Source organism: Liolophura sinensis, chromosome 1 (genome assembly GCF_032854445.1).
Source record: "Liolophura sinensis isolate JHLJ2023 chromosome 1, CUHK_Ljap_v2, whole genome shotgun sequence".
Classification (NCBI taxonomy): Eukaryota; Metazoa; Mollusca; class Polyplacophora; order Chitonida; family Chitonidae; genus Liolophura; species Liolophura sinensis.
Genome location: NC_088295.1, coordinates 58,584,432 through 58,605,711, shown reverse-complemented (window position 1 = coordinate 58,605,711; position 21,280 = coordinate 58,584,432). Strand labels below are relative to the sequence as shown.

At 39.3% G+C, this 21,280-nt stretch overlaps 2 protein-coding genes across 2 annotated transcripts; both read right to left on the bottom strand.

Annotated features, from left to right (window-relative positions):
• Positions 1–565: 565 nt before the first annotated feature.
• On the bottom strand, positions 566–5,926 carry LOC135461974 (uncharacterized). The gene is made up of 7 exons (XM_064739283.1): positions 5,770–5,926; positions 5,382–5,487; positions 4,810–4,883; positions 4,256–4,381; positions 3,569–3,659; positions 1,368–1,552; positions 566–996 (listed from the first exon to the last, which is right to left on the bottom strand). The coding sequence occupies exons 1-7, from the start codon at positions 5,848–5,850 to the stop codon at positions 823–825; spliced, it is 837 nt and encodes a 278-aa protein (XP_064595353.1). The 5' UTR covers positions 5,851–5,926; the 3' UTR covers positions 566–822.
• A 2,442-nt stretch (positions 5,927–8,368) lies between these two features.
• Positions 8,369–16,156, bottom strand: LOC135462697 (uncharacterized). Its single transcript, XM_064739922.1, has 8 exons — positions 15,847–16,156; positions 15,117–15,407; positions 14,273–14,560; positions 13,339–13,500; positions 13,131–13,173; positions 12,278–12,327; positions 11,596–11,631; positions 8,369–9,278 (listed from the first exon to the last, which is right to left on the bottom strand). The coding sequence occupies exons 1-8, from the start codon at positions 16,154–16,156 to the stop codon at positions 9,193–9,195; spliced, it is 1,266 nt and encodes a 421-aa protein (XP_064595992.1). The 3' UTR covers positions 8,369–9,192.
• Between the last annotated feature and the right edge of the window lie 5,124 nt (positions 16,157–21,280).

Here is a 21,280-nt window from a genome sequence, read left to right as displayed (position 1 = left end):
TTGGGCAACTCGATATCCTATCAGCAAAAATTGGTGTCACCTTTAAGTTACAAGCACAACACAACTTGGTTTCTCATTCATCCATTGAAGGGCATTTATCGCAATATTCAAGAATATGTTTTTTTAGCTCCTGGCGTTCCTTCGTCCCCTCAAGAATATTTTACTTATACGACGGCGGCCAGCATTATGGTGGGAGGAAACGGAACACAGGCCGTGGGAAACCCACTACCACCCGCAGGTTGGAGAGGACTTGAACTCACTGCGACAGAAATGAGTGAGAGGCTCAGGGGTCATTGTGCCCCACCTCGGCCACGGAGACATCGGTACTAGGCTTATTTGCTCTTGCTACTGATGACGATTTCTTAGTGTTGTTTAATGTCATACTCAAGGAATTTTCACTCATGCGATAGCGACTAGTGTTTATTATCGGTGGACAAAACCGGAGCTCCCAGAGAAAACCACGTACCATTGGCAGGAAAAGTGTGATTTTCTTGTCGTTCAGTAAACTTCATGTAAGAATATTAAATAGATCATCGTCAGTTTATTGTCGCTTTATTGGCCCGAAAACACTACAAAACGAGGGAAAATTTCTCTTTCCAAGAATGACATCGAACCCATCTCTATATACTGATTTAGCAATTGAAAGACATCCACCGCTCGCCGCTCAGCTCTTGACTCACATATGAATCGGCTTTAATTATTTTAACGTATTTTATTTTATTTTAACAAAGCAATGACGTTTTATACAATCTCTTTTTATCCTGTCAATGCCACTTAGGATAATGCACAGGCCATTTTCAGGTTTACACAGACCACAGGTCCTCATATCTTCTTACTGCACCAGTAGATATCTGTACGAAACGGTATGGTGATTTCTGCCTGTCCTTGTAAATCTGGATGGTTTTTGATGAACTCAGACACAACTGCCATGTTTTCTTCTGATATGGACAGCACGCTTATCGTCGAAAAGTAAGCCAGGATTTCTTCTACGCTTCCCTGGAAAAGAATAGATCTCGTACATTGCCTATAAAAAGATGAACCCATTCACTCAAGCTTTGTTAGTAATAAAGTCTTGCGTTTACCATCAAGGAGTTTATGTTCATTAATACGACTTTCGAAATGGAGTCTAGCGGATGGGGTAATAAGTAGGAAGGGTCTGAAGAAAAAACCAATTTCCCGAATTCAGAAACTACATACCTTAAAACTATATGACTAAAACAGCAAACTGTAAAAAAAAGTTTACAAAGAATCCGCTACATTTAAATATTTTAAAGCTGTTCCGATAAAATAAATAGCTTAATTTAATTTGAATTTTGTCGGGGGTGCGTTGGTCTGTCTGGTGGGTGCGTGAGTGGGTGAGTACTCACTTTTATTGATGGTCCTGGTAGAGAAACGTGATTTAGTTCCTCAAATCCAGCGTATGTGTCAAAAATTCGTTTCCAAGCCTGATTTTGATGACGTGCTGTGTTGCATTTGGTGTGGATGTCCTCTAAAAGGTCCCCCAAGTCGCCAATCCACGGTACGGAGACATCTCTTTTGTTCCATATGAGAACTGTCAGATGGCAAACGCATATGATAAACAACATAGGCCTACAGAAAACAGAGAGCCTTCACATGCATATATTGTAACAAGTTAGACAGCTTCTCACAGGCCATCCGTTTTAACAACTTACACATTGTTTCACCGTAAACTCACCATGCAAGCATTGTTTTTAAAACTAACATTTTATGCATTGTTTCACCCTTAACTCACCCTGCAAGCATTGTTTTTACAACTAAAATTTTTAATAGAAATGGCTGAACACATCCAAATTGATATCTTTGTTATATTTAGAAGTAATAAATTATAAATATAATATATGAAATCTTAGCCTAATCGTAAAAGTGGAAAAAAAATTATACGCTTTTAACCTGATGTGACCTACTTGGTCGATATCATTTTATTGTACTCATCATCCTTTGGATATTTCTTTATTATTTCTGGATGTTGTCCATTATTTCACAAATCTTGGCGATCATTATTTATTTATTTATATGATCCACGTTGAACACTGTACCCAAAGATTTTAACGGTGGTCAGGTTTATGGGTAGGGAATGGATGTGCGTTGGTTTCCTTTGTATGGATGTGCGTTGGTTTCCTTTGTATGGATGTGCGTTGGTTTCACCTGTATGGATGTGCATTGGCTTCACTTGTATGGATGTGCGATGGTTTTATCTTTATGGATGTGCGTTGATTTCACCTATATGGATGTGCAATGGTTTCCCTTGTATAGATGGGCGTTGGTTTCACCAGTATATATGCGCGTATATTTCACCTGTATAGATGTACGATGGTTCCAAATGTGTGGATGTGCGATAGTTTCACCTGTATAGATGTGTGGTGGTTTCCCCTGTGTACATGTGCGATGCTTTCAGCTGTATAGACGTGCGATGCTTTGCGATAGTTTCTCCTGTGTAAATGTGAGATGGTTTGACCTGTGTGAATGTGCGTTGGTTTTTACATGTATAGAAGTCCGTTGGTTTCATCTGTATATATGTGCACTGTTTTTTCCCAGTATGGATGTGCGATGGTTTCACCTCTACGGATGTAGGATCGTTTGGCCTGTGTAGATGTCCGTTGGTTTCACCTGTATGGATGTGCGTTGGTTTTATCTGTGTGGTTGTGCTTTGGTTTCACCGGTACGGATGTGCCTTGGTTTTCATCTGTATAAATGTGCGTTGGTATCACCTGTATGGATGTGCGCTGGATTGACATGTATGGATATGTGATGGTTTCGCCTGGATGGATGTGCTTTGGTATCACCGGTATGGATGTGTGTTGGTTTCATTTGTGTGGATTGTGTTGGTTTCACCTATACGGATGTGCGATGGTTTGGCCTGTGTAGATGTGTGATAGTTTGCCATCTATACATGAGTGTTGGTTTCACCTGTATGGATGTTGGTTGGTTTCGCATGTATGGATGTTGGTTAGTTTCTCTGTACAGATGTGCGTTGGTTTCCCCTGTACAGATGTGTATTGGTTTCACCTGTATGGATGTGTGCTGGATTGACATGTATGGATATGTGATGGTTTCGCCTGGGTGGATGTGCTTTGGTATCACTAGTATGGATGTGCGATGGTTTCACCTGTTCAGATGTGCGTTGGTTTCACCTGTACAGATGTACGAGAGTTTCACTTGTAAAGCTGTACAATGGTTTCACCTGCATGGATTTAAGATGGTTTCCCCTGTAAAGATGTGTATTGGTTTCACCTGTATGGATGTGTGTTGGTTTTACCAGTATGGATGTGCCTTGGTTTCACCTGCATGAATATGTGATGGTTTCCCCTGTGTGGATGTACGTTTGTTTCTCCTGTGTAGAGGTGCGATGGTTTCGCCTGTATGGATGTGCGATGGTTTCACCTGTATGGATGTGTGTTTCTTGCTCCGTTTCACTGGAAACTTGAGCCAAGAAACCCTTTCATGGCCCGAGAAGGCAAATAAGCTAATAAAAGCACAATTAAATAAAATATCAATAAAATATACAATATAAATAAATATATATTTAAAATAAAAAAAAGTACTTTACCTAGTTTCCCACCAGGTTCCAACACTCTGTGTATTTGTGTGAGGCTGGACAAGTCAGAAAACCAATGAAAGCACTGGGCCGCTATAACCATCTGATTTAATACAGAAAATACCCTTGTTTATAAATATCCGCATAATCGAGTCCATTGGCTATGAAGTGACTGATCTGTTGATTAAAATCGTGTTTGACTAATTAATTTATTCAGATGTTTCGAGTATTAGGATTAAGCCGAGGCCACTTTATACTAATTTATATAGTGTCATTTAAACTTTCTATATTTTATAGAAAGTCGATTTCTATAGTACAGTATATGTAGTATATGTACAGCGTCAGTATTTCAAACGACCTTTATATGTGCACGGTGAGATTTTTTCAGTATACCAGTATATTTGTCTTCCACCAATCTGATGGGCATATCTGTACATCACACGTGGGTTCGTGTGGGTTCGCAAGTTCGCCAGTAACTTGCCAAAGGTGTGTGGTTTATCTCGATTATTCCGGTTCCTTCCCTCAATAAAACTGACCGTCATAATATGCCAAGTGTCCTAACGATTGAAAGGTAACAGTACTACACGTACAAGTCATCTGAATATTTTAGAAGATATATTTTTAGACGTTTTAGCTACGGTATTAGATATAGATCACCGTTGTTTGCGGATATAACACTTATTAGGTTATAGAGTCTACCTTAGCAGAAGCGTCAGGAAGAGGTAGATCATGTGCTGCACACTGCAGGGTGAACACTTCGGGCCGCTTCTCTTTGATAACTCCAAGCATATTACCCAGTGGCTCCGTTGCCAGATATTTTATTGGCTGCAAAGTGAAAAGGGAAAGTTTATCTTAAGAGAAGTCGCTACAACCCCGATGAATATTAAATGGGTAGACTGAAGAAGTATACACAAGCACCAATTTTTTGACCAAAAATAAATGCAGGCTTTACCAGCACTTACAAAATGTTGACTCTTTGTAGCAACTTTGTTCGACTGCTAAAATAAAAACTGCTAAAAAAAGAAGTCCATCTAGCTTTTTTGTTCTACGAATCTATTTAGAATATACTTATACCATTTCTCATTTAAAGTGTAATTTCTGTCGGGAAAATATAAAACAGAGAGACATTTCCAGCTTTATAATGCATACAGTTTGGAAAATAATTGGCCTAGCTGACAGTCCCAGTCACTGATTTTACAAACGCACTGTACGAATGACAAATAGAAAATGGCAAGAAGACATCCAATCCTAACCTTTTCAATCCGGTCAAGAAAACTGAGGGTAAACTTGCCAGTTCCGCTGCCAACTTCTACCACATCGTAGATGCCTGTGACACAATCAGAAACACAGCAAACTCGTAAAGAGCAGAGGCAAAATGAAGCGGTTAAATGAAGTTGGCATAACGACCAACTAACCGACGAAACAACAGGCCGGCTCTGCATCCGTCCGACCGATCTACAGATCAACAGACGCACGGTACGAAACGGTACGATTGAAAAGGCGACCGGTCAAACGAACCAAGCAAGTTTATTCAGCCATCCATCTGACCGACCGATGGATAATCAAACTTAAAAATTTCTCTAAACACGAAAGGATGAATTCTATTGGAGCAAGAGTAAATGGCTGTTAATAAGGATATTATCTTTCCCAGATCTACTTAGCGGCAAATCGGGCTATTAGATTTGAACATAAAGATTCAATTGCAGTAAAAAGATATTATGTTGAATATGACACAGCGTTATGTTATAATAACTACATTCTAACCTCACTCAGACAACAGACTTTCTGTTAAAATTAATTTTTTGATTGTAGAATACTCTCACACCTGGATTGTCTTTGTTTTCCTCCTTTCCCTCCGACAATAGTAAATCCTTAATCAAATCCACGGCCGAGTCGGTATATGCCGGACGTTTACGGTCATATTGTCCTTCCTGAAAATCAGGGAAAAGAACGATTGCAGGTATGCAACACCTCACAAAATTTCGTAACTTGTGATTGATTCTAACTTTCCGAGTAGATCACTTCATCGAACATGGCGCTATAACCTAGATAATGTTTTCAACGAAAAAAATAGATAAAAAACGAATCAAGGCCTGTAGGCGTCTCCCAAAAGAACACAGGGAACAAAGCCTGCAAGTATAAATACGTATGACAATAAGGTTAATAGATCTGTACACAATTGGTAGCTTGTATTCAGTTAATAAACAGCTCACCTGACTGAATCCCTTGACGGCTACAGGGTGGATATCCTGTGGTGTACTACAAGGTGGTGGCAAAGGCCCAGCTTCATTCATTATGTATGTATAGGTATACGTTTACAAGAGAAGAGCGCAACTTTTGACAAGGATTAAAATAAAATAATACACAGCAGTGTATGCAGCCTTTGTGCACACGTATCTTGTTGTGAGCAGTGTGACACAACAAAAATATAGGTCATACGCGCGTGGAGCGGTCAACAGGCTGTAGCAAAGTCCATAGGATTGTATGCACGTGTTGAGGAAACCCAGTTAAAGTGAAGTTATCTGAAGGGATTGTTTGCTATAGATAATTTGTTGTACCAATCTTCCCAAGTTTGACCATACAGGTCGCGTAAAAATACTTTTGACTACACAGGACATAAAACAAATAAATAAATAAATTAATAATTAAATAAATATATGAGTTTTTATATATTTAATAATATATTTATTTTAATAATATAAAGTTTTCATTTACATGTAAATGAACTGAGGCAAAATACCATTGATTTGGAAATATTAACAGCTGTTTCGAGCTGATGATAGTCACAGATAGAGAAACGAGTGGAAAAGTTAAGACGAAAGACACATGTTGTGTGGTGCCGGTCGCATTGCATCTCATACCTTTGCTTCTTATATGTATGTAAGAGGCTGGTATATGGCATATACAGGATTAACGGACTAGACTCGAGAAAGTGTGTCTTGAACCCAAAGTTTGTCGTGGACAAGTTTCCATGCGGAACTCAAAAACATCTCAAAATAACATGATCTCATCGTGTGGATAAAAGTATGGAAAATCTTACGTTTATTCGAGTGGGTTATGACATAGAAATTACGTTCGAGAAAGATCAATCGATCAAAGGTCACGATAATGTCACTAAGGTCATGTGTAATCATGGAGTACCGACTCAGTGACAGTGCTGAGGCACAAAGGTTAATCCAGATTTGTAGAACCTTATAGCCTAGCGCACGAGAACAACATTTGTTGTCGAAAATCGATTTTCAGATCTCGGTGTCAAATGATCGGGAAATCGGTTATATGGACATGTCCATACTTGTCCATTTTTGAAAATTCCAACAGCGTTAGACGTTCACATCATGAGTTCAAGGTCATGTGACCCCAAAAAGTTGTGTCACAGCTTCCATTTTGTATGTACTCACATGACACTTCCATGGACGCTGACTGGTTGATGCAGACAACATAGATATCACAAAATCCAGATTGCCCGCAGACGAGCGAAATCTTGTGCCCGGCTCATTTGTTTCTGGACTTTTTGTTGCCCAAAGTTAAACAGGCTGAATCTTTGGATCAAGTGTTCCACACTCGTGAATTCTTGTTGTGGTTATCCGCTCAGGAGTAAATTGTGAAGATTTTTTGTTGTCAGGATCAAGAAATCTCGTTTCGCTGCTGGGCTTATGCAAAGATGCTATGGCTCTGGAATGTAACCAGTGCAGGTGTTTTTGAGTGGGAGAATCGATAGGGACAGGGCGGCCATGGATTAGTAGGGTATACGTCACTAACCATGGCCGTCATATAGTGTAAATGCTACAGCGCCATGCATAAAGTTACTTAGTTCCAAACATCCCCCATGCAAAAAATATTTTCAAATATTTGAATTATTTACTCCCGCTCATATTTAAATTTGTGATTCACAAAAGAATTAATGTTATACATAATTTAATACAAATAAACCTGAATTTTGCTCTTATTCCCTTCATTCAGACAGCTTCGGTGAGCTAATGGTTACAGTGTCCACCTCGAAGTCTGTAGACACGGGATCAAATCCGGGACGGATTAAAGACTTTAAAAATGGCACATGCTGCTGCTGTGCTAGACGCTCAGCACTAAGAGGTTAGTGATTGTTCCAGTGTCAGTATTATGTGACTCGATAGGGTGTCATGTCTGGTGTCTTCGGCATGATATTTCAGTGGCGGAATGAAATCAAGAAGGCACAGTACACGTACAAACACCAAATGGCTCCTCGTCGTCTTGTAACTGAAAAACTGTTAAGTATGACGTAAAACCTAAGCACACATACATTCATCCCCTCATTCACGATGTTGTTGTTCCGATGGTGGCCTCAGTCATACTTATCTTTTTGCACTTGTCCACATTCCTGTCGGCGGGGCCTCCCTGGCCAAGGTGGTTAGCTTGCCAGCCCGGCGCAATTACTCAGGAGCCTCTAACCAAATGCAGTCGGCGAGTTCAAGTCCAGCTCATGTTAACTTCCTCTCCGGCCATACGTAGGAATGTCTCCCCCCCACGACGTCTCTGCCCGGTTTCCTCCCACCATAATGTTGGTCGCCGTCGTATAATATTCTTGAATACGGCGTTAAAACACCAATCAAATAAATAAATAAATAAATAAATAAATTCCTCTCATGCATTGAAAATAGAACAACCACCAGCAGTCTAGGCTGACACTGGTGTCACATGTTCCCCAGCACCAGCGTGTCATCTACATTAAATACTGCGGGGCTTCCATGGCTCGGTTGGTTAGCGCACTAGCGCAGCGTAATGACCCAGGAGTCTCTCACCAATGCGGTCGCTGTGAGTTCAAGTCCAGCTCATGCTGATTTCCTCTCCGGTCGTACTTGGGAAGGTCTTCCAGCAACCTGCGGATGGTAGTAGGTTTCCCCCGGTTTCCACCCACTGTAATGCTGGTCGCCGTCCTATAAGTGAAATATTCTTGAGTACGGCGTAAAACACCAATCAAGTAAATAAATCAAATAAATCTATGTGTCTGTGCGCAAGTGAAAATACCAGCAATCCTTGTAACATTTAATTATCATATGTACTGGGGTAGTTTAATTTCAAATTTATCAGTAGTTCTGCAGATATGACCTACTCCTTAATGCTCTTAAAGGGAAGTTACATAATGGTTCTACATCTGAAGAGTCCAGCCTGCAATGTCCTGGTTTGTTTCTTAGGGTAGTCACTAATACACTCGCAGTGACTTGAACTGAAGTCACACAATGATTTTAAATGTATATCGGGCGTGCAATGTCCTGGTTTGTAGCTGTAGAGTCACTTATACTCTCGCATGTAAGCCAAGTGAATTCACACAAACATTCTACATCTAAAACCAATGTGCAATACTCTGAATTGTACCTTTGGAGTCAGTTACTCTTTCAGCCACACTTTAATGCGAATGAAGAGTCTTGGTTTTGTGCTTTTTGAGTCATTTTGTCCTACACGCACTCTAATAAATTGAATTCAGATGAATGTAGCACGCATGGGATGTCATGGTTTAATTGTACCTTAATATAGAGTCACCTACTCCCACACACTCCCAATGAAGTCACACAAAGGTTCCATATATGAAGAATCCAACATACGATGTCCTGGTTTGTAGCTGTGAAATTATGGCTTTTCTGTTCTACATGTTTATTCGTGTTTCACATCACCGTGGCATTCTCGTAAAGTCTCGTGTCAGAAGTTATGGACGACGACACATTCCCGGATAGATCTTCGTAATGTGTACCTAGCGAAGAAACGACAATGTTTATTAAATACAATCAACATTACTGCATACAATTTTAATCTTGGGGGCTGTTTCACAAAACTTCTGTAGCCGCCTAATGTCTGTTAGTCGGCTAAGCGTCATTTAGCCGACTACCCTAAGCAGGCTGCGAAAAACTTTGACTAGGCCGTTTCAAAAAGGAAAAACTGTCTACAACTCAGCAAGCTTGCCGTATAGTAGTAAGTTATTTGGCCGATCTGCATCAATGTGATATTGGTTGAATTATTGCTAATAATTGTTAGCTTATCCAAAATATAAATATATTAAATTACTATGTATAAATAACAGAAAAAGGTGATAATTTCTCCTTCAGTTTCGTTTATGACACAGTTTGTTAACAAAGGGCAATAACTCTCACAACAGACAGTCGAAGATAGATTGTAATTATAACACCAAATAAAAAACTGAGCAAAATCCATCCGGGATTTTACTGTAGTGACCTTAATTATGGGAAACAAATACCGCCGAAAGACGTTCAATTTTATGACCAAATTGTTTGGAACAACAAGCTCATTTTGAAAGGAGGGAAATCTATTTATGACGCACTATGGGGTGAAGCTAGGATTGTGTATATACGAGAAACCGTACTTTTGAACCGTTGAATTTACTTGGTCAGCAATATGGTATCCCAGTAATATACGACGGCTATAAAATTTGGAAAACTCTGGAAACTGCTATGTTGAAAAATGTCTCAGATCACCCTTTTGTTGCCGGTAAAAGGCCAAAATTAAATTTTGAGAAGACGTACATCCGAGACGTTAGAATGAATAGTGATAAAATAACAACTAAATTCATGTATAATCTTCTTTTAGATCAAATTTCTGTAGAAACAGTTATTAAATGTGCCCCAGTCAATTTTCATTCTCTAGATAACAAAATTTGGTTTTTCTCTCTTGAAACTGGTGTAAACAACAAAGTGAAAGCAATGCAGCACAGGTTTTGCACTTTATTTATCCATGTAATAAGTACCTGTCCAGAGTCACTGTTAATGAGTATGGGTGTGACCAGGAAGATAAGATAGAACTTAATTTAATCACATGTCCTCTGAAAGGCAGATTTTGGCGTTTATTCGTCTCTGTCGGCTCTGTACATGTTTAAATACTCAGATAAATTTAAATACTTCACAGAAACTACTGGGATATTTCGAGTGTCCGCATAACAAAGGAGTTAATTTTTGTGTATTACATGTAAATTATTATATATGTATGTATGTCGCATTATGAATAAGTGTCTATTTCTCGTGTTTCACATCGTATATTTATAATGAAATATCAACTTTAATGAGAGGGAAAATGTGATTACTTGAAGGCATTCCAGTTTTAGTTAAAGCATTCCATTCTAGAACTGAAGATACAGTCCATCATCCTTCTGAAAATATTGTGCATCATGACAAATCCCCCCTTCCCCCCCCCCCAAAAAAAAACATGAAAAGAAAAGTGCTGAAGCTGGTTAGTGTTTCGGTACAACTGTAACGTGGATCATACATATATCCACAAAGCTTGTTACAGTAATGTTCTCAAAATAGCTTATCTACAATGTACCCTGAAACCCAGACAACGTGGGTAATGTAAGGGTGAGTTAAATGCCCAGCAGAACGTCCAGGGCTCACTGAATAAACAAAACAAAAAGAAAAGCAAAAAAAAAAAAAAAAAAAAAAAAAAAAAAGCAGCGTATGCGTTTCGGTGGTTTGTGAACACATTTTGTGTGCTGTAAGAAAATGATTTTATTTCAGTAAAATGGGACCCACAACACTTTTAAAGACAACCTTGCAGTCTCCTAGACACCTCCGGGGGCGTCTCAAAATCTAAGACAAAAAAAACTTTATCCAAATATTTTCTTTGTGAAACGGGTTATACAAAATTGCTAGTCCACTGAGTTAACCGTCTATGCTTAACCTTTACACTTTTTGTGAAATGGGTCTCTGAAGTGTAACGCTGGTTATGTAGTTCAACCCCCAAGCTCTTAAACAATATACTGTAATGTCGAATGGGGAAATCAAGCTCTTAGAAATTCTCACAAATAGAGTATACTGTATGAAATTTAAAGGCGCTTCGAAGGCGCAAGCCCACAGCTAAATCTAAAGAATACAAATACTAACACTACAGACGAAGAGACAATACTCTGCATATGATTGTGTCCTATCTGACACTGTTAAAGAACGGTATACAACTCCAGTATCCGGACCCGGATAGATATCATCGTAAAAATTTAATGGCCCTAGGAAAATAAAATTACAGGCTGACATACAAATACCAAACTCTCTCATAGCAGATCATACCTGATCTGAGAGAAGTATCCAGTTCTTCATAATGACCTACAACAGAAAATAACAGCTTTTAGCTAGTTATATCAAAGATGTATGAATACTAATCGATTCTGCAATACAATTTGCTGTACAATCTGCAAAACAAAATCTTTATGTAAATAGCTGTCTGGAGTCTAATAAATACATCTAAGAAAAAAAAGGGTTAAATCTGACATCAAGGATGGCATGTAATAAAGTGCAGCTAACATCACCGCTAATTCTGCTTAAGCCATGGTGCTATGGGGCGTGTAAATTACCACTATTTACGCCTTTACGTGAACAGTTAGAATAAAACCCTAAATGAAGTAAATTGACAACAGGCCATATTTCACCTGTTACGTTTGACCATTTCCCAGCTATCACACTGTCGTCGCCGCTCTTGTTTTTCTCTATATGCTGTATGTCTAAATTATATGTTATACTACCTGGCATGCACATGAATAACGGTATCTATATAACCTCTTAGGAGGGATAACATTTACCTGAAGAAAACTGCTTACATCATGCAAAATTAATAAAGTAAGATTATTTGATTAATGATGATAATATCTGCTGATGTCGAAAATTAATTATTTGATAAATTCCTCCACTTCTTAACAACAGTATGTTTAAAGTAAAAAACTTAAGTCAAAAAATTAAGCTAATATGAGTTTACCAAGCGGAGGAGGTTCAGGTTGTTCGATGTCTTCAGCAACGCCCTGCATGCTGTAATGTAAATATGTAACAAATTTAATTTAATGATTAGTAAAATTCCTGGTTTCGTTCGACACAGCAATTGTAATTCTGTGGTATTCTTGACTTCAATGTCTCACAATATTGGGAGTATACATTGATGGGGTTCCCAACGTTTTTATCGCGATATAGAACACAACAAATTTTATCTGCCGGTGAAGTGATACATGATGGCACAGTTTCACAATCTTCAGGAATGGTGGAAAGATTGTTTAAGACAAAAAGTATCTTAATCATAGCTTTAAACAAAAGGATATTTGGCTCAAACTGAAGTATAACTTCTAGCATTTGTTCCTAGTTTGCATTCAGCATTTCTGTGGATATCAACATTTTTGTACAGAATTCATTAGCACTTGTGTACAGATATTCCATTCCAACATTCAGCAATCATCATAATTCAAAAACCAGTTACCAGGGAATGGAGTCAAACAGCTATTAACAAAACGTTACCTGCCTAATAGCTTGAAGCAAGGTTTGAGTGTGTATACAGCCGTAAACCGTTAGCCAGTCAGGTAATGTGATTCTGTCCTTAATGACTCGCAGATCTGAAGGGTTTGCGAAAAGTTTATATTTTGTAACTTAAGTGTTTATCGTTGGTGTATTTAAGTGTCATTATACTTAATACAAGGTGTATTTAATAAAGAATTTTGCAGAGAGGATTCTTCGCTTAATTGAATCATTTATATATATGAGAAAAAATCTTTTCATATTATTTGCTTAGTTTAGAATCTATTCTGAGAACCAGTAATTTCCGTTTATTTTTGTCGCACACCTACCTTATGTCATGGTCTGCAGTCTGCTTGTCTGACTCTCGCAATTCTAAAACATGAAATATTTGAATGAAAGAGAACGTCATATTTTCTTATCATTCTTTGAACATTGGAAGTCTTTCATAAATTATGGAAATGATTCCAGACTGCGGAAATTTATTGCACGTGGTCATAAATACAGACGATTGTGATTAGTGAAATCATGATCGCTAACCTTTATGATATGTTAATCGTCCTCTGCGGAGAAGCCAGCACGTCACCATGACAACTGCGAGACTGACGAGAGCGATACCAGCCACCAACCCCACACCTAACATGGCGGCTTTACTGAGGCCTGTCTCAGGCGTGCTGCTTAATCCTTCACATGTCTGGGAATCTGAAACAATAAAGAACAAAGATCGTTGATGTTTTGGTTTTATTACGTCGTACTTTTCATCTCGTCACAGTGTCAATATTTCTACGATACTTATCCATATGATTAACAGGCCTGCGTCACTTTATCCCTCTGTCATAAGCCATTAAAAATGTTTGGCTGATGACAATGCGCCTTTGTACTTCAATGAAAACAAAATTGTAGACGATGTCAACAAGATAGGTGAAAACTTCCACTTACAACCTGTAACAGATAAGCACACACCATAAGTAAAAATGGTTTCTAAGTTTTAAGTCCGCCGTGTTGTTGCCCTAATGCAGTTTTCATGTGATGAGTACAATGCACTTGGTGCTACACAATAGAACGTTATACCAAACGTGGGGCGTGGACATCTTTGTCCTGTCTTTCTATCGCTGGTTCACTTCCAGGATTGGTCAGTTATCTCGGAACTGGTGACAATGAGCAGTCCACACGTCTCGGAGGTTAGTCTTACACGTGGATTTGTTTTAGATCATTTGACTTCCACCATTTTGTCGAACACAGCAAGGTCTTCCTGTGGGTAAAACTCGGAGCTTCACTTCTCCGGAACTTTGTCAATTAGTTGCCAAAGCCTATAGGTTTTCCCCGGGCCCACCGACTTCTTCCATTCAAGAGCACCGTCTAAGTTACCAGGTGATTTTAAACACCAATCAGTTAATCAATCAATAAACCAGTTGTTAACTACATGTATAGGCACTTAAACGTGATATTAGCAAATATTTGGCCTGTGACTCACTCAGAATAGTGCAGTTGGCTGTAACGTATTCCAACGAGAACATGGCCGAGACAGGCTGAAGTCTGAACTGATAGAACACTCCAGATCGTACATCGGGCAAGGTGGTCTGTACAAGATTAAACTTTCCAGGATTTCTGACGAGTTCTGTTTTCCAACCTTCACCGTTTTCTCTGTACTCCAGTTTGTAATATTCCACCAGAGAGTCATCAACGCCAGAAGCCCAGAAGAGAGTAGCCTGGTTGTTGGAGCAGGATTTTATACCTATTTCTCTTGGAATGTACTCGCCATCTGAGTTTAAAACGTCCACAGGATTAAACAAAACGGATGAAACTGTGCGTTTATTTTAGTCACGTCAATTTTAATTAAGAACTGTATTGAAGGTTTGCAGTTATGATTACTTAGGACTTGGAGTTTTTACTTGAAGGGGCTATGCCGGAGTTTTTTGTCAAAAAATCCATATCTTTTCTATTTTCTAAAATTAGCTCAAATTAGCGCCTTTGAGAATATGTCAGACTCGTACCTGCGTCATTTTAGCACTAAAACTGATTCCAAAGTGACCCGCATGGTATATTTTGCGAATCATTTTGAACGGTAACACATGCAGGTATTTGGAACATTCAAAAATAATTGCAAAAACTCGATTTGAATTGCACTAATCAACCTTTTGACAGAAATATCTGGCAAATGTATTGTCTCTTTATCATGTTTGATAATCAATTAAAATATTTACGTACGAAGCCGTGTTGGAAACAACGATTTGGCGTATCGTCGATTTTGACCACAGTCGATTTAATTTAGGAAAAACGTATACATTTCCACAAATCTCAACGTTTGAAGCACTTACCGATCACTGTGACAGACACTTCCATACGAATTGAGCCCACACTGTTCCTAGCCTCAATGTGATAAGTCCCGGCCAGTGACTTATCCGCTTGACCAAACTCAATGGTGGCTACTGTGACGTCACGCCTGGTTGGGCCACGGAAATTGCTAATGGAAGCGTCGTCGACTGGTCGGCCATCTTTAACCCAGAGAATAGACCCTTCAGGATTGGAGATGACGTCACAGGAGATCTTCACCCGCTGACGCTCGAACACTGTCACGTGACTAGCATTACAAAATATTACTGGAGCGTCTGAAAAGTAAAAGTAATAGCTAAATAAATAAATAATGGCTATATTTATTTGTGTGTATAAGACACAACCAAGCTCTGTTGCGCCAAAAAATGCAAACATTTTGTATAAAATTAACAAAATTATGCTGTAATATCTTTGAGCTTAGTAGCTGTCCTTTACAAAGCAGTACTTGTCGTCTAGCCTCTCTAGTTTGCTTTGTTAAAATTCGGAATAATTGTACGCCATAAGGAAGGTAGGTAGTGTACAAATATTGGTTCAGTCCCATGTCGGGTTATGACAGGTCACGATTGAAAACCTGATTATACCGGTTCGTCTAACCCTGCCATCTAACATAAGGGGGACACTTAATACTGTTATTCCTTATTCATTATAGTGTTTTTCCTTTAATGTTTTAATTCTGGATACAGGTAAATTAAACGGTACATGTAACCTATTTACATTGCACATTGAGCGTGTAGACTTGTGATCGTACAGGACGATCTGTCACTCTGTTGGAGGCGTTACAGTAGAGCTCGGCTCCGTTCTCCTCGGCACTGGCTGTAAACGTCAATGTCCGGGTTGTGGCCTGTACTGAGCTAGAGTTCTGGTTACAATCATCAGGATCTACCTCCCAGACATTACCAGAACTCCGTATGTACGCTCTAATACAGGCCTGGGGTTTGCTGGCCGAGGTAACACAGGTAAATGAGATGGAGTCACCGGCTAGCACTGTATCGGGAGGGTTCCTCAGAGTCACCTCGGTTACCATTACTGTAAACATATAGGGAAATCAGTGTTTTACATGTACCCAAAAACGTCTTTTTTGCAACTCAGCAGATGGAGATCACGTAGAAAGCAGCTTGGAGTCAGAGTTTTGGATTCCAATTTAAACGTGTACGTAAGGATCAAAGAAGCTTATATTTATGTTTAGACACAAATACTACTTCATCTCTGGTAATTCACGGTACAGTACACTACTTTGGTGCTTTTTTACCTGTAATATTCAGAGTAACAGTATCCATTAGCATTCCATAGTAACATATCCACCTGCCCCGGGCCGTGTCTTCTGTGACGTTCTCTATCTTCATTGTGTAAACCTCTTCGCCGTTGACGTGTTGACATCCCCCTGATAACCCGGCTGGTGATGACGGTGATAGCTGTATTGACGGTGTACATTTATTGGTGGCGTAGATACGGGATGTCATCTGATCAACATTACGGTTCCAGATGAGAAAACCTATGTCACCTGTCGGTCTTGTTATCTTACACTCCAGAGTAAATGAACGACCTGCCACGACATCACCTGGTGTTATGATTGACAGACTGGACACAAATGGAGCTGAAATGAAAACCGTATAACGGGTGGAGGTTTTCTGTTCTAAACGAAAACGGCAGAAACGTAATCAATAAACATTGAACAAGTCACTGTAGACACACAAACATTCGATATCCTCCAGATAAACTGGTGGGTTTGGAAGATTTGGTATAGACGATGTAGGTTGAACAGCGCTGTATATAGGCATAGCTTTGTTGTCACTTCGTGAGAGCCGATGTGTGAGATTCATTAACGTCAGAACGTAGTGTCATCCCACACTCCAACGTAAACGTACGACCGACGATGACGTCACCGGGTGAACTGACTGGGAGATTAGGCAGTGATAAAACTGCACAATTCATGTTTCATGTTACTAATGCCATTGCTTAACAATCGTCCTGTGAACGCTGCACACTTTTAGCATTCAGCAAATCCTGTAAGATATTCAGGGGTTTGGAAGACGTCATGCCTGTATGCACCTGCCTTCTCTCATAATTCTAGTTTTTTTTGCAGCTGTATAGGCCTATTAGCATATTGAATTCCCGAGTTTGTATACATTTGTAGCCATTGTCACAATTATGTAATCTTGCATGCTATAAGTTAATGTACATGTTATAATGGTGATGGTCAGTTTGTGTACATGATATTATGGTTATGGTCAGTATGTACATGTTATCATGGTTATGGTCAGTTTGTATACATGTCATCATGGTTATGGCCAGTTTGTGTACATTACAGCTTATCTTACCTCAGTTCTGTCATTTCGCATGTTGGTTGCGTTTGTACATGTTAGGGTAATTTGAGGACACCTTTGCTTACCCTGCTATGGTTCTTTCAGATAGCTTATTATCAGTTAAAGTTTTACAGCACTACTTACCTTGCCACAGACAGACAAGTACCGTTAACAAGAATGTTACGTCATCAGTCTGATTCTTTTTCCGTGATCTCATAGTCCATGCTAAAAGTGTTTGTTCCAGTTAAAAAGTTTTGCGTTGACAGTCGTCAGTATTAACATGGAGTGTCGCCAGGTAAATGACCTAGTTTTGGCCAGTACTACACATTCACGCAAACCAGACGTACCTAAAGCTGAGAATGTAACTCCGAAAGCGTGGACGAAGGACAGTGTGTATTGAACACAACCCACATGGTACGGGTAACCCAGATTAAGGTTCTTGTCTTTTATCCTATATTTGTTCAAATGTGTCATGTTAGAGGTAGTTATATAAAAAACTGCTGATCCATGAAGTCATGTGAGGAAAGTCTTTTGACAACGCCGGGCTGGGAAATAGAAAAAATAACATGACCTACCTACAGAGAATGAAGTACTCGGTAAGAAACCTTTTACAAACTTAAGTAAAAACCCTGAGCTTTTGGAGAGAGAGGTGAGTTCAATCCCGGCTCCTGCTTAAGCCAAATGAGTTTTCCTTGCAATCTTGTGGTCAACGGGCTTTACATTAATCTAAGTAAGAGTATTGATTTATTTATTTGATTCGTGTTTCACACCTTACTCAAGAATATCTCACTTGTACGACGGCTGTAAGTATTGTTGCTGGAAACCAGGAACAGCCTTTCGTAAAGAGGCTCTAGAATCATTGTGCTGTACTAACACGCCAATCACTATGCCACACAGGCTCCCCTTGTAAATGTGATGTTCTGGACAGACATAGTGACTTAGAGATCTGACTGTAGCAACAAAAGTACTCTCCAACATGACGTAAATGTAATACCCGTTAGTTTGATTTAACTCATATATAAAACTGACAGGCGTATTATACATGAATATTCTTGAGTAGAACGTCAGATCTAAATCAATAAAATACGGAAATCGTATGGCATGTCATTCACCTTAAAGGAATACGACAGTAATGGTGTAATTTTGCATTTTCTTCGAGACGATAAATTGTGACAGAAGTTTATTTATTTCATTTGGGCTTTAACGTCGTACTCACGAATTGTTCATTCCTATACAGTAGCAGTCTGATTTATGAGCGGGGAAAACACGATAGAACGTGGAGAAAACACACATTTGATTCAGCATATAACTTAAATAAAGGCTAGGATAAATCTTTCCATATTTTGCCAGCTGAAGTTTGGTAAGTTATACAGCCGCCATATTGATATTGGGTACATTTCAAACTGACTATTTTTTTGCTGAACTGATTTTAGATCCTTATATAACTCCAGCGGACGACCACTTGAGCCTTCACCTTTGACGTCGCGCATTACCACTCCATTTAGCTTACTTGGAATCGTCGTCCATTTCCACACTATTCTGACACCACCACCAAAAATTACACACACCAAACACCATGGTTTAAGCAGAATTGAATACAAATATGCATTGATGTTAACTGTAATTTATTAGGCGTAACTGGTCTAGAATTTCTCAAAGCGTTCTGTTGTCATCACTGTTAACAGTCTCCATGTCATTCCAGCCTTATTCGACATATGTGCCTGATTCACTGTCACACACGGAATATTATCACGTCACACCGGACAAATTCTGTGGAAACTGCCGAAGATGTTTTTTTGACAATTCCTTAGTTATAGGGGTTAAATAGTGTCACTCAGCGTGAAACCTTCCAAACCATAATGTTAGCTCTGTTCCATAGGGCTTCCTTTCTATCAGTTTACTATTTGCACGTAGTTTTCTCGTGGGACTGGAGCAGCACCTTGAAAGTCATTTGGCCAAAGATTGAACTCAAGAAGAAATCAGAACCACCGAATCAGTCGAAGAGTTCGTGTTAAGAGACATTCTCTGTTGGTAAGTCACGTTTTATCCTCGATTTTATAATTCCACAATGTGAAAAGCTGTAGACTTTTGTTTCTTTTCAGTAGAGCAGAGAAAGGCTAGAGGTTTAATCTGGGTTGCCTCGTATAGTCTGTGTTCCATGCAGACTTTTTTACTTCCAAGTTTTCGGATAGATATTCTGAAGTACAGGTGGGTCTGGCTTGGATGAATGGGCAGCTCTGACACAAACTAGGTCATTTACCTACAGTGTACAACAACACCCAAACAATCCGAGTTTTTCAGTAGATCCTAGAGTGTAGTGTACAGTGTATGATTTCCCCATACGGTATGTTCTTTACAAACAGGAAGAGGCTTCAAACACACGATGTCAGGGTGGTCAACGAGTCAACTAGATCCAGTGAGAGCTTTCTTAATTGGGCTTGTCTGCCTGTGGCAAGGTAGGTACAGGTGTCCACAAACCGTTCATAACGTGTACACAAACTGATTATAACATGTACACAAAGTGAAAGCAGACAAACTGATAGAACTGTAGGAAGGAAAGCACAGGTGTGCATAAGCTGATTATAACATGCACACAGACTGACCATAACATGTTCACAAACTAATCACAGCATGTATACAAACTGACCATAACTGGTACGCAAACTGACCATAACATGTTTACAAAATGACCATAGCATGTACACAAATTGACCATAACTTGTACACAAACTGACCTTAACATGTTTACAAAATTACCATAGCATGTACACAGATTGACCATAACTTGTACACAAACTGACCTTAAAATGTTTACAGAATGACCATAGCATGTACACAGATTGACCATAGCATGTAATGGGAGATCGTTTGCATAACTCAGATAGTATTATATCAAGAAACAAAACAATATTACCTGACTCTTCTTACATTACACCGACCCAAACCTTGATTGACACGCAAACAAAAGTGATCACTTTATTTAAGAACTAACATCATTATGTGTTTGTCCCAGTGTTGTCTGTGTCACGTCTGTCAATCACAACACCAGGTGATGTCGTGGCCAGTCGTCCGTTTACCCTGGAGTGTAGGATAACCAGACCGACAGGTGACAGGAATATAACGATCTGGTATTACAGCTATAATCAGAACGTACGCCAAATATACTCCACGCGTGAGTGTACACCGTCAATACCAGTATTACGAGAATCACCAGCAGGGTTATCAGGGGGATGTCAACACGTCAACGGTGAAGAGGTTTACACACTGACGATACAGAACGTCACAGAAGACACGGGCAGGGTTACATGGATATGTCAGTACAAAGGACAGGAGATTAACATTACCCTGGACGTTCAAGGTAAAATTACAAATGCGTGCTGCATTGTGCCGTGGTTTATCATAATGTATTAAAGATTTATTACCGGTATTTATTTATTTGATTGTAGTTTACCAATCTAGAAGATGATTATTTCCAATCGCACTCCGGTTTCGTGAAAATATCAATCTTTTCGACGAAATATCAGACCATATGCTCATGCAACACGCTGATATAACCAAGTTATCACAATGAAAAGCTCTACGAACAACTTTTCTTGAATTAACGCCGGAATTGAAGGCATCGCTGGCAGTTTTTAGCGCTTTTCGGGTGACGTCACGACTCAAATGATGAGAAGAGCACAGGGCCCTGCTCTCGAACTTGCCAAACTGAGAGAAAATATTGTCTGATAATGCAAACTGCTAAACAGTTATACATGTGCCATTCAATTTGCAGGACTGTGGAAGTAAATTGTCTAAAAACGGTGTTACGAGAAGTTTTCCCACATGTTGTGGTTGATAGCTGATGA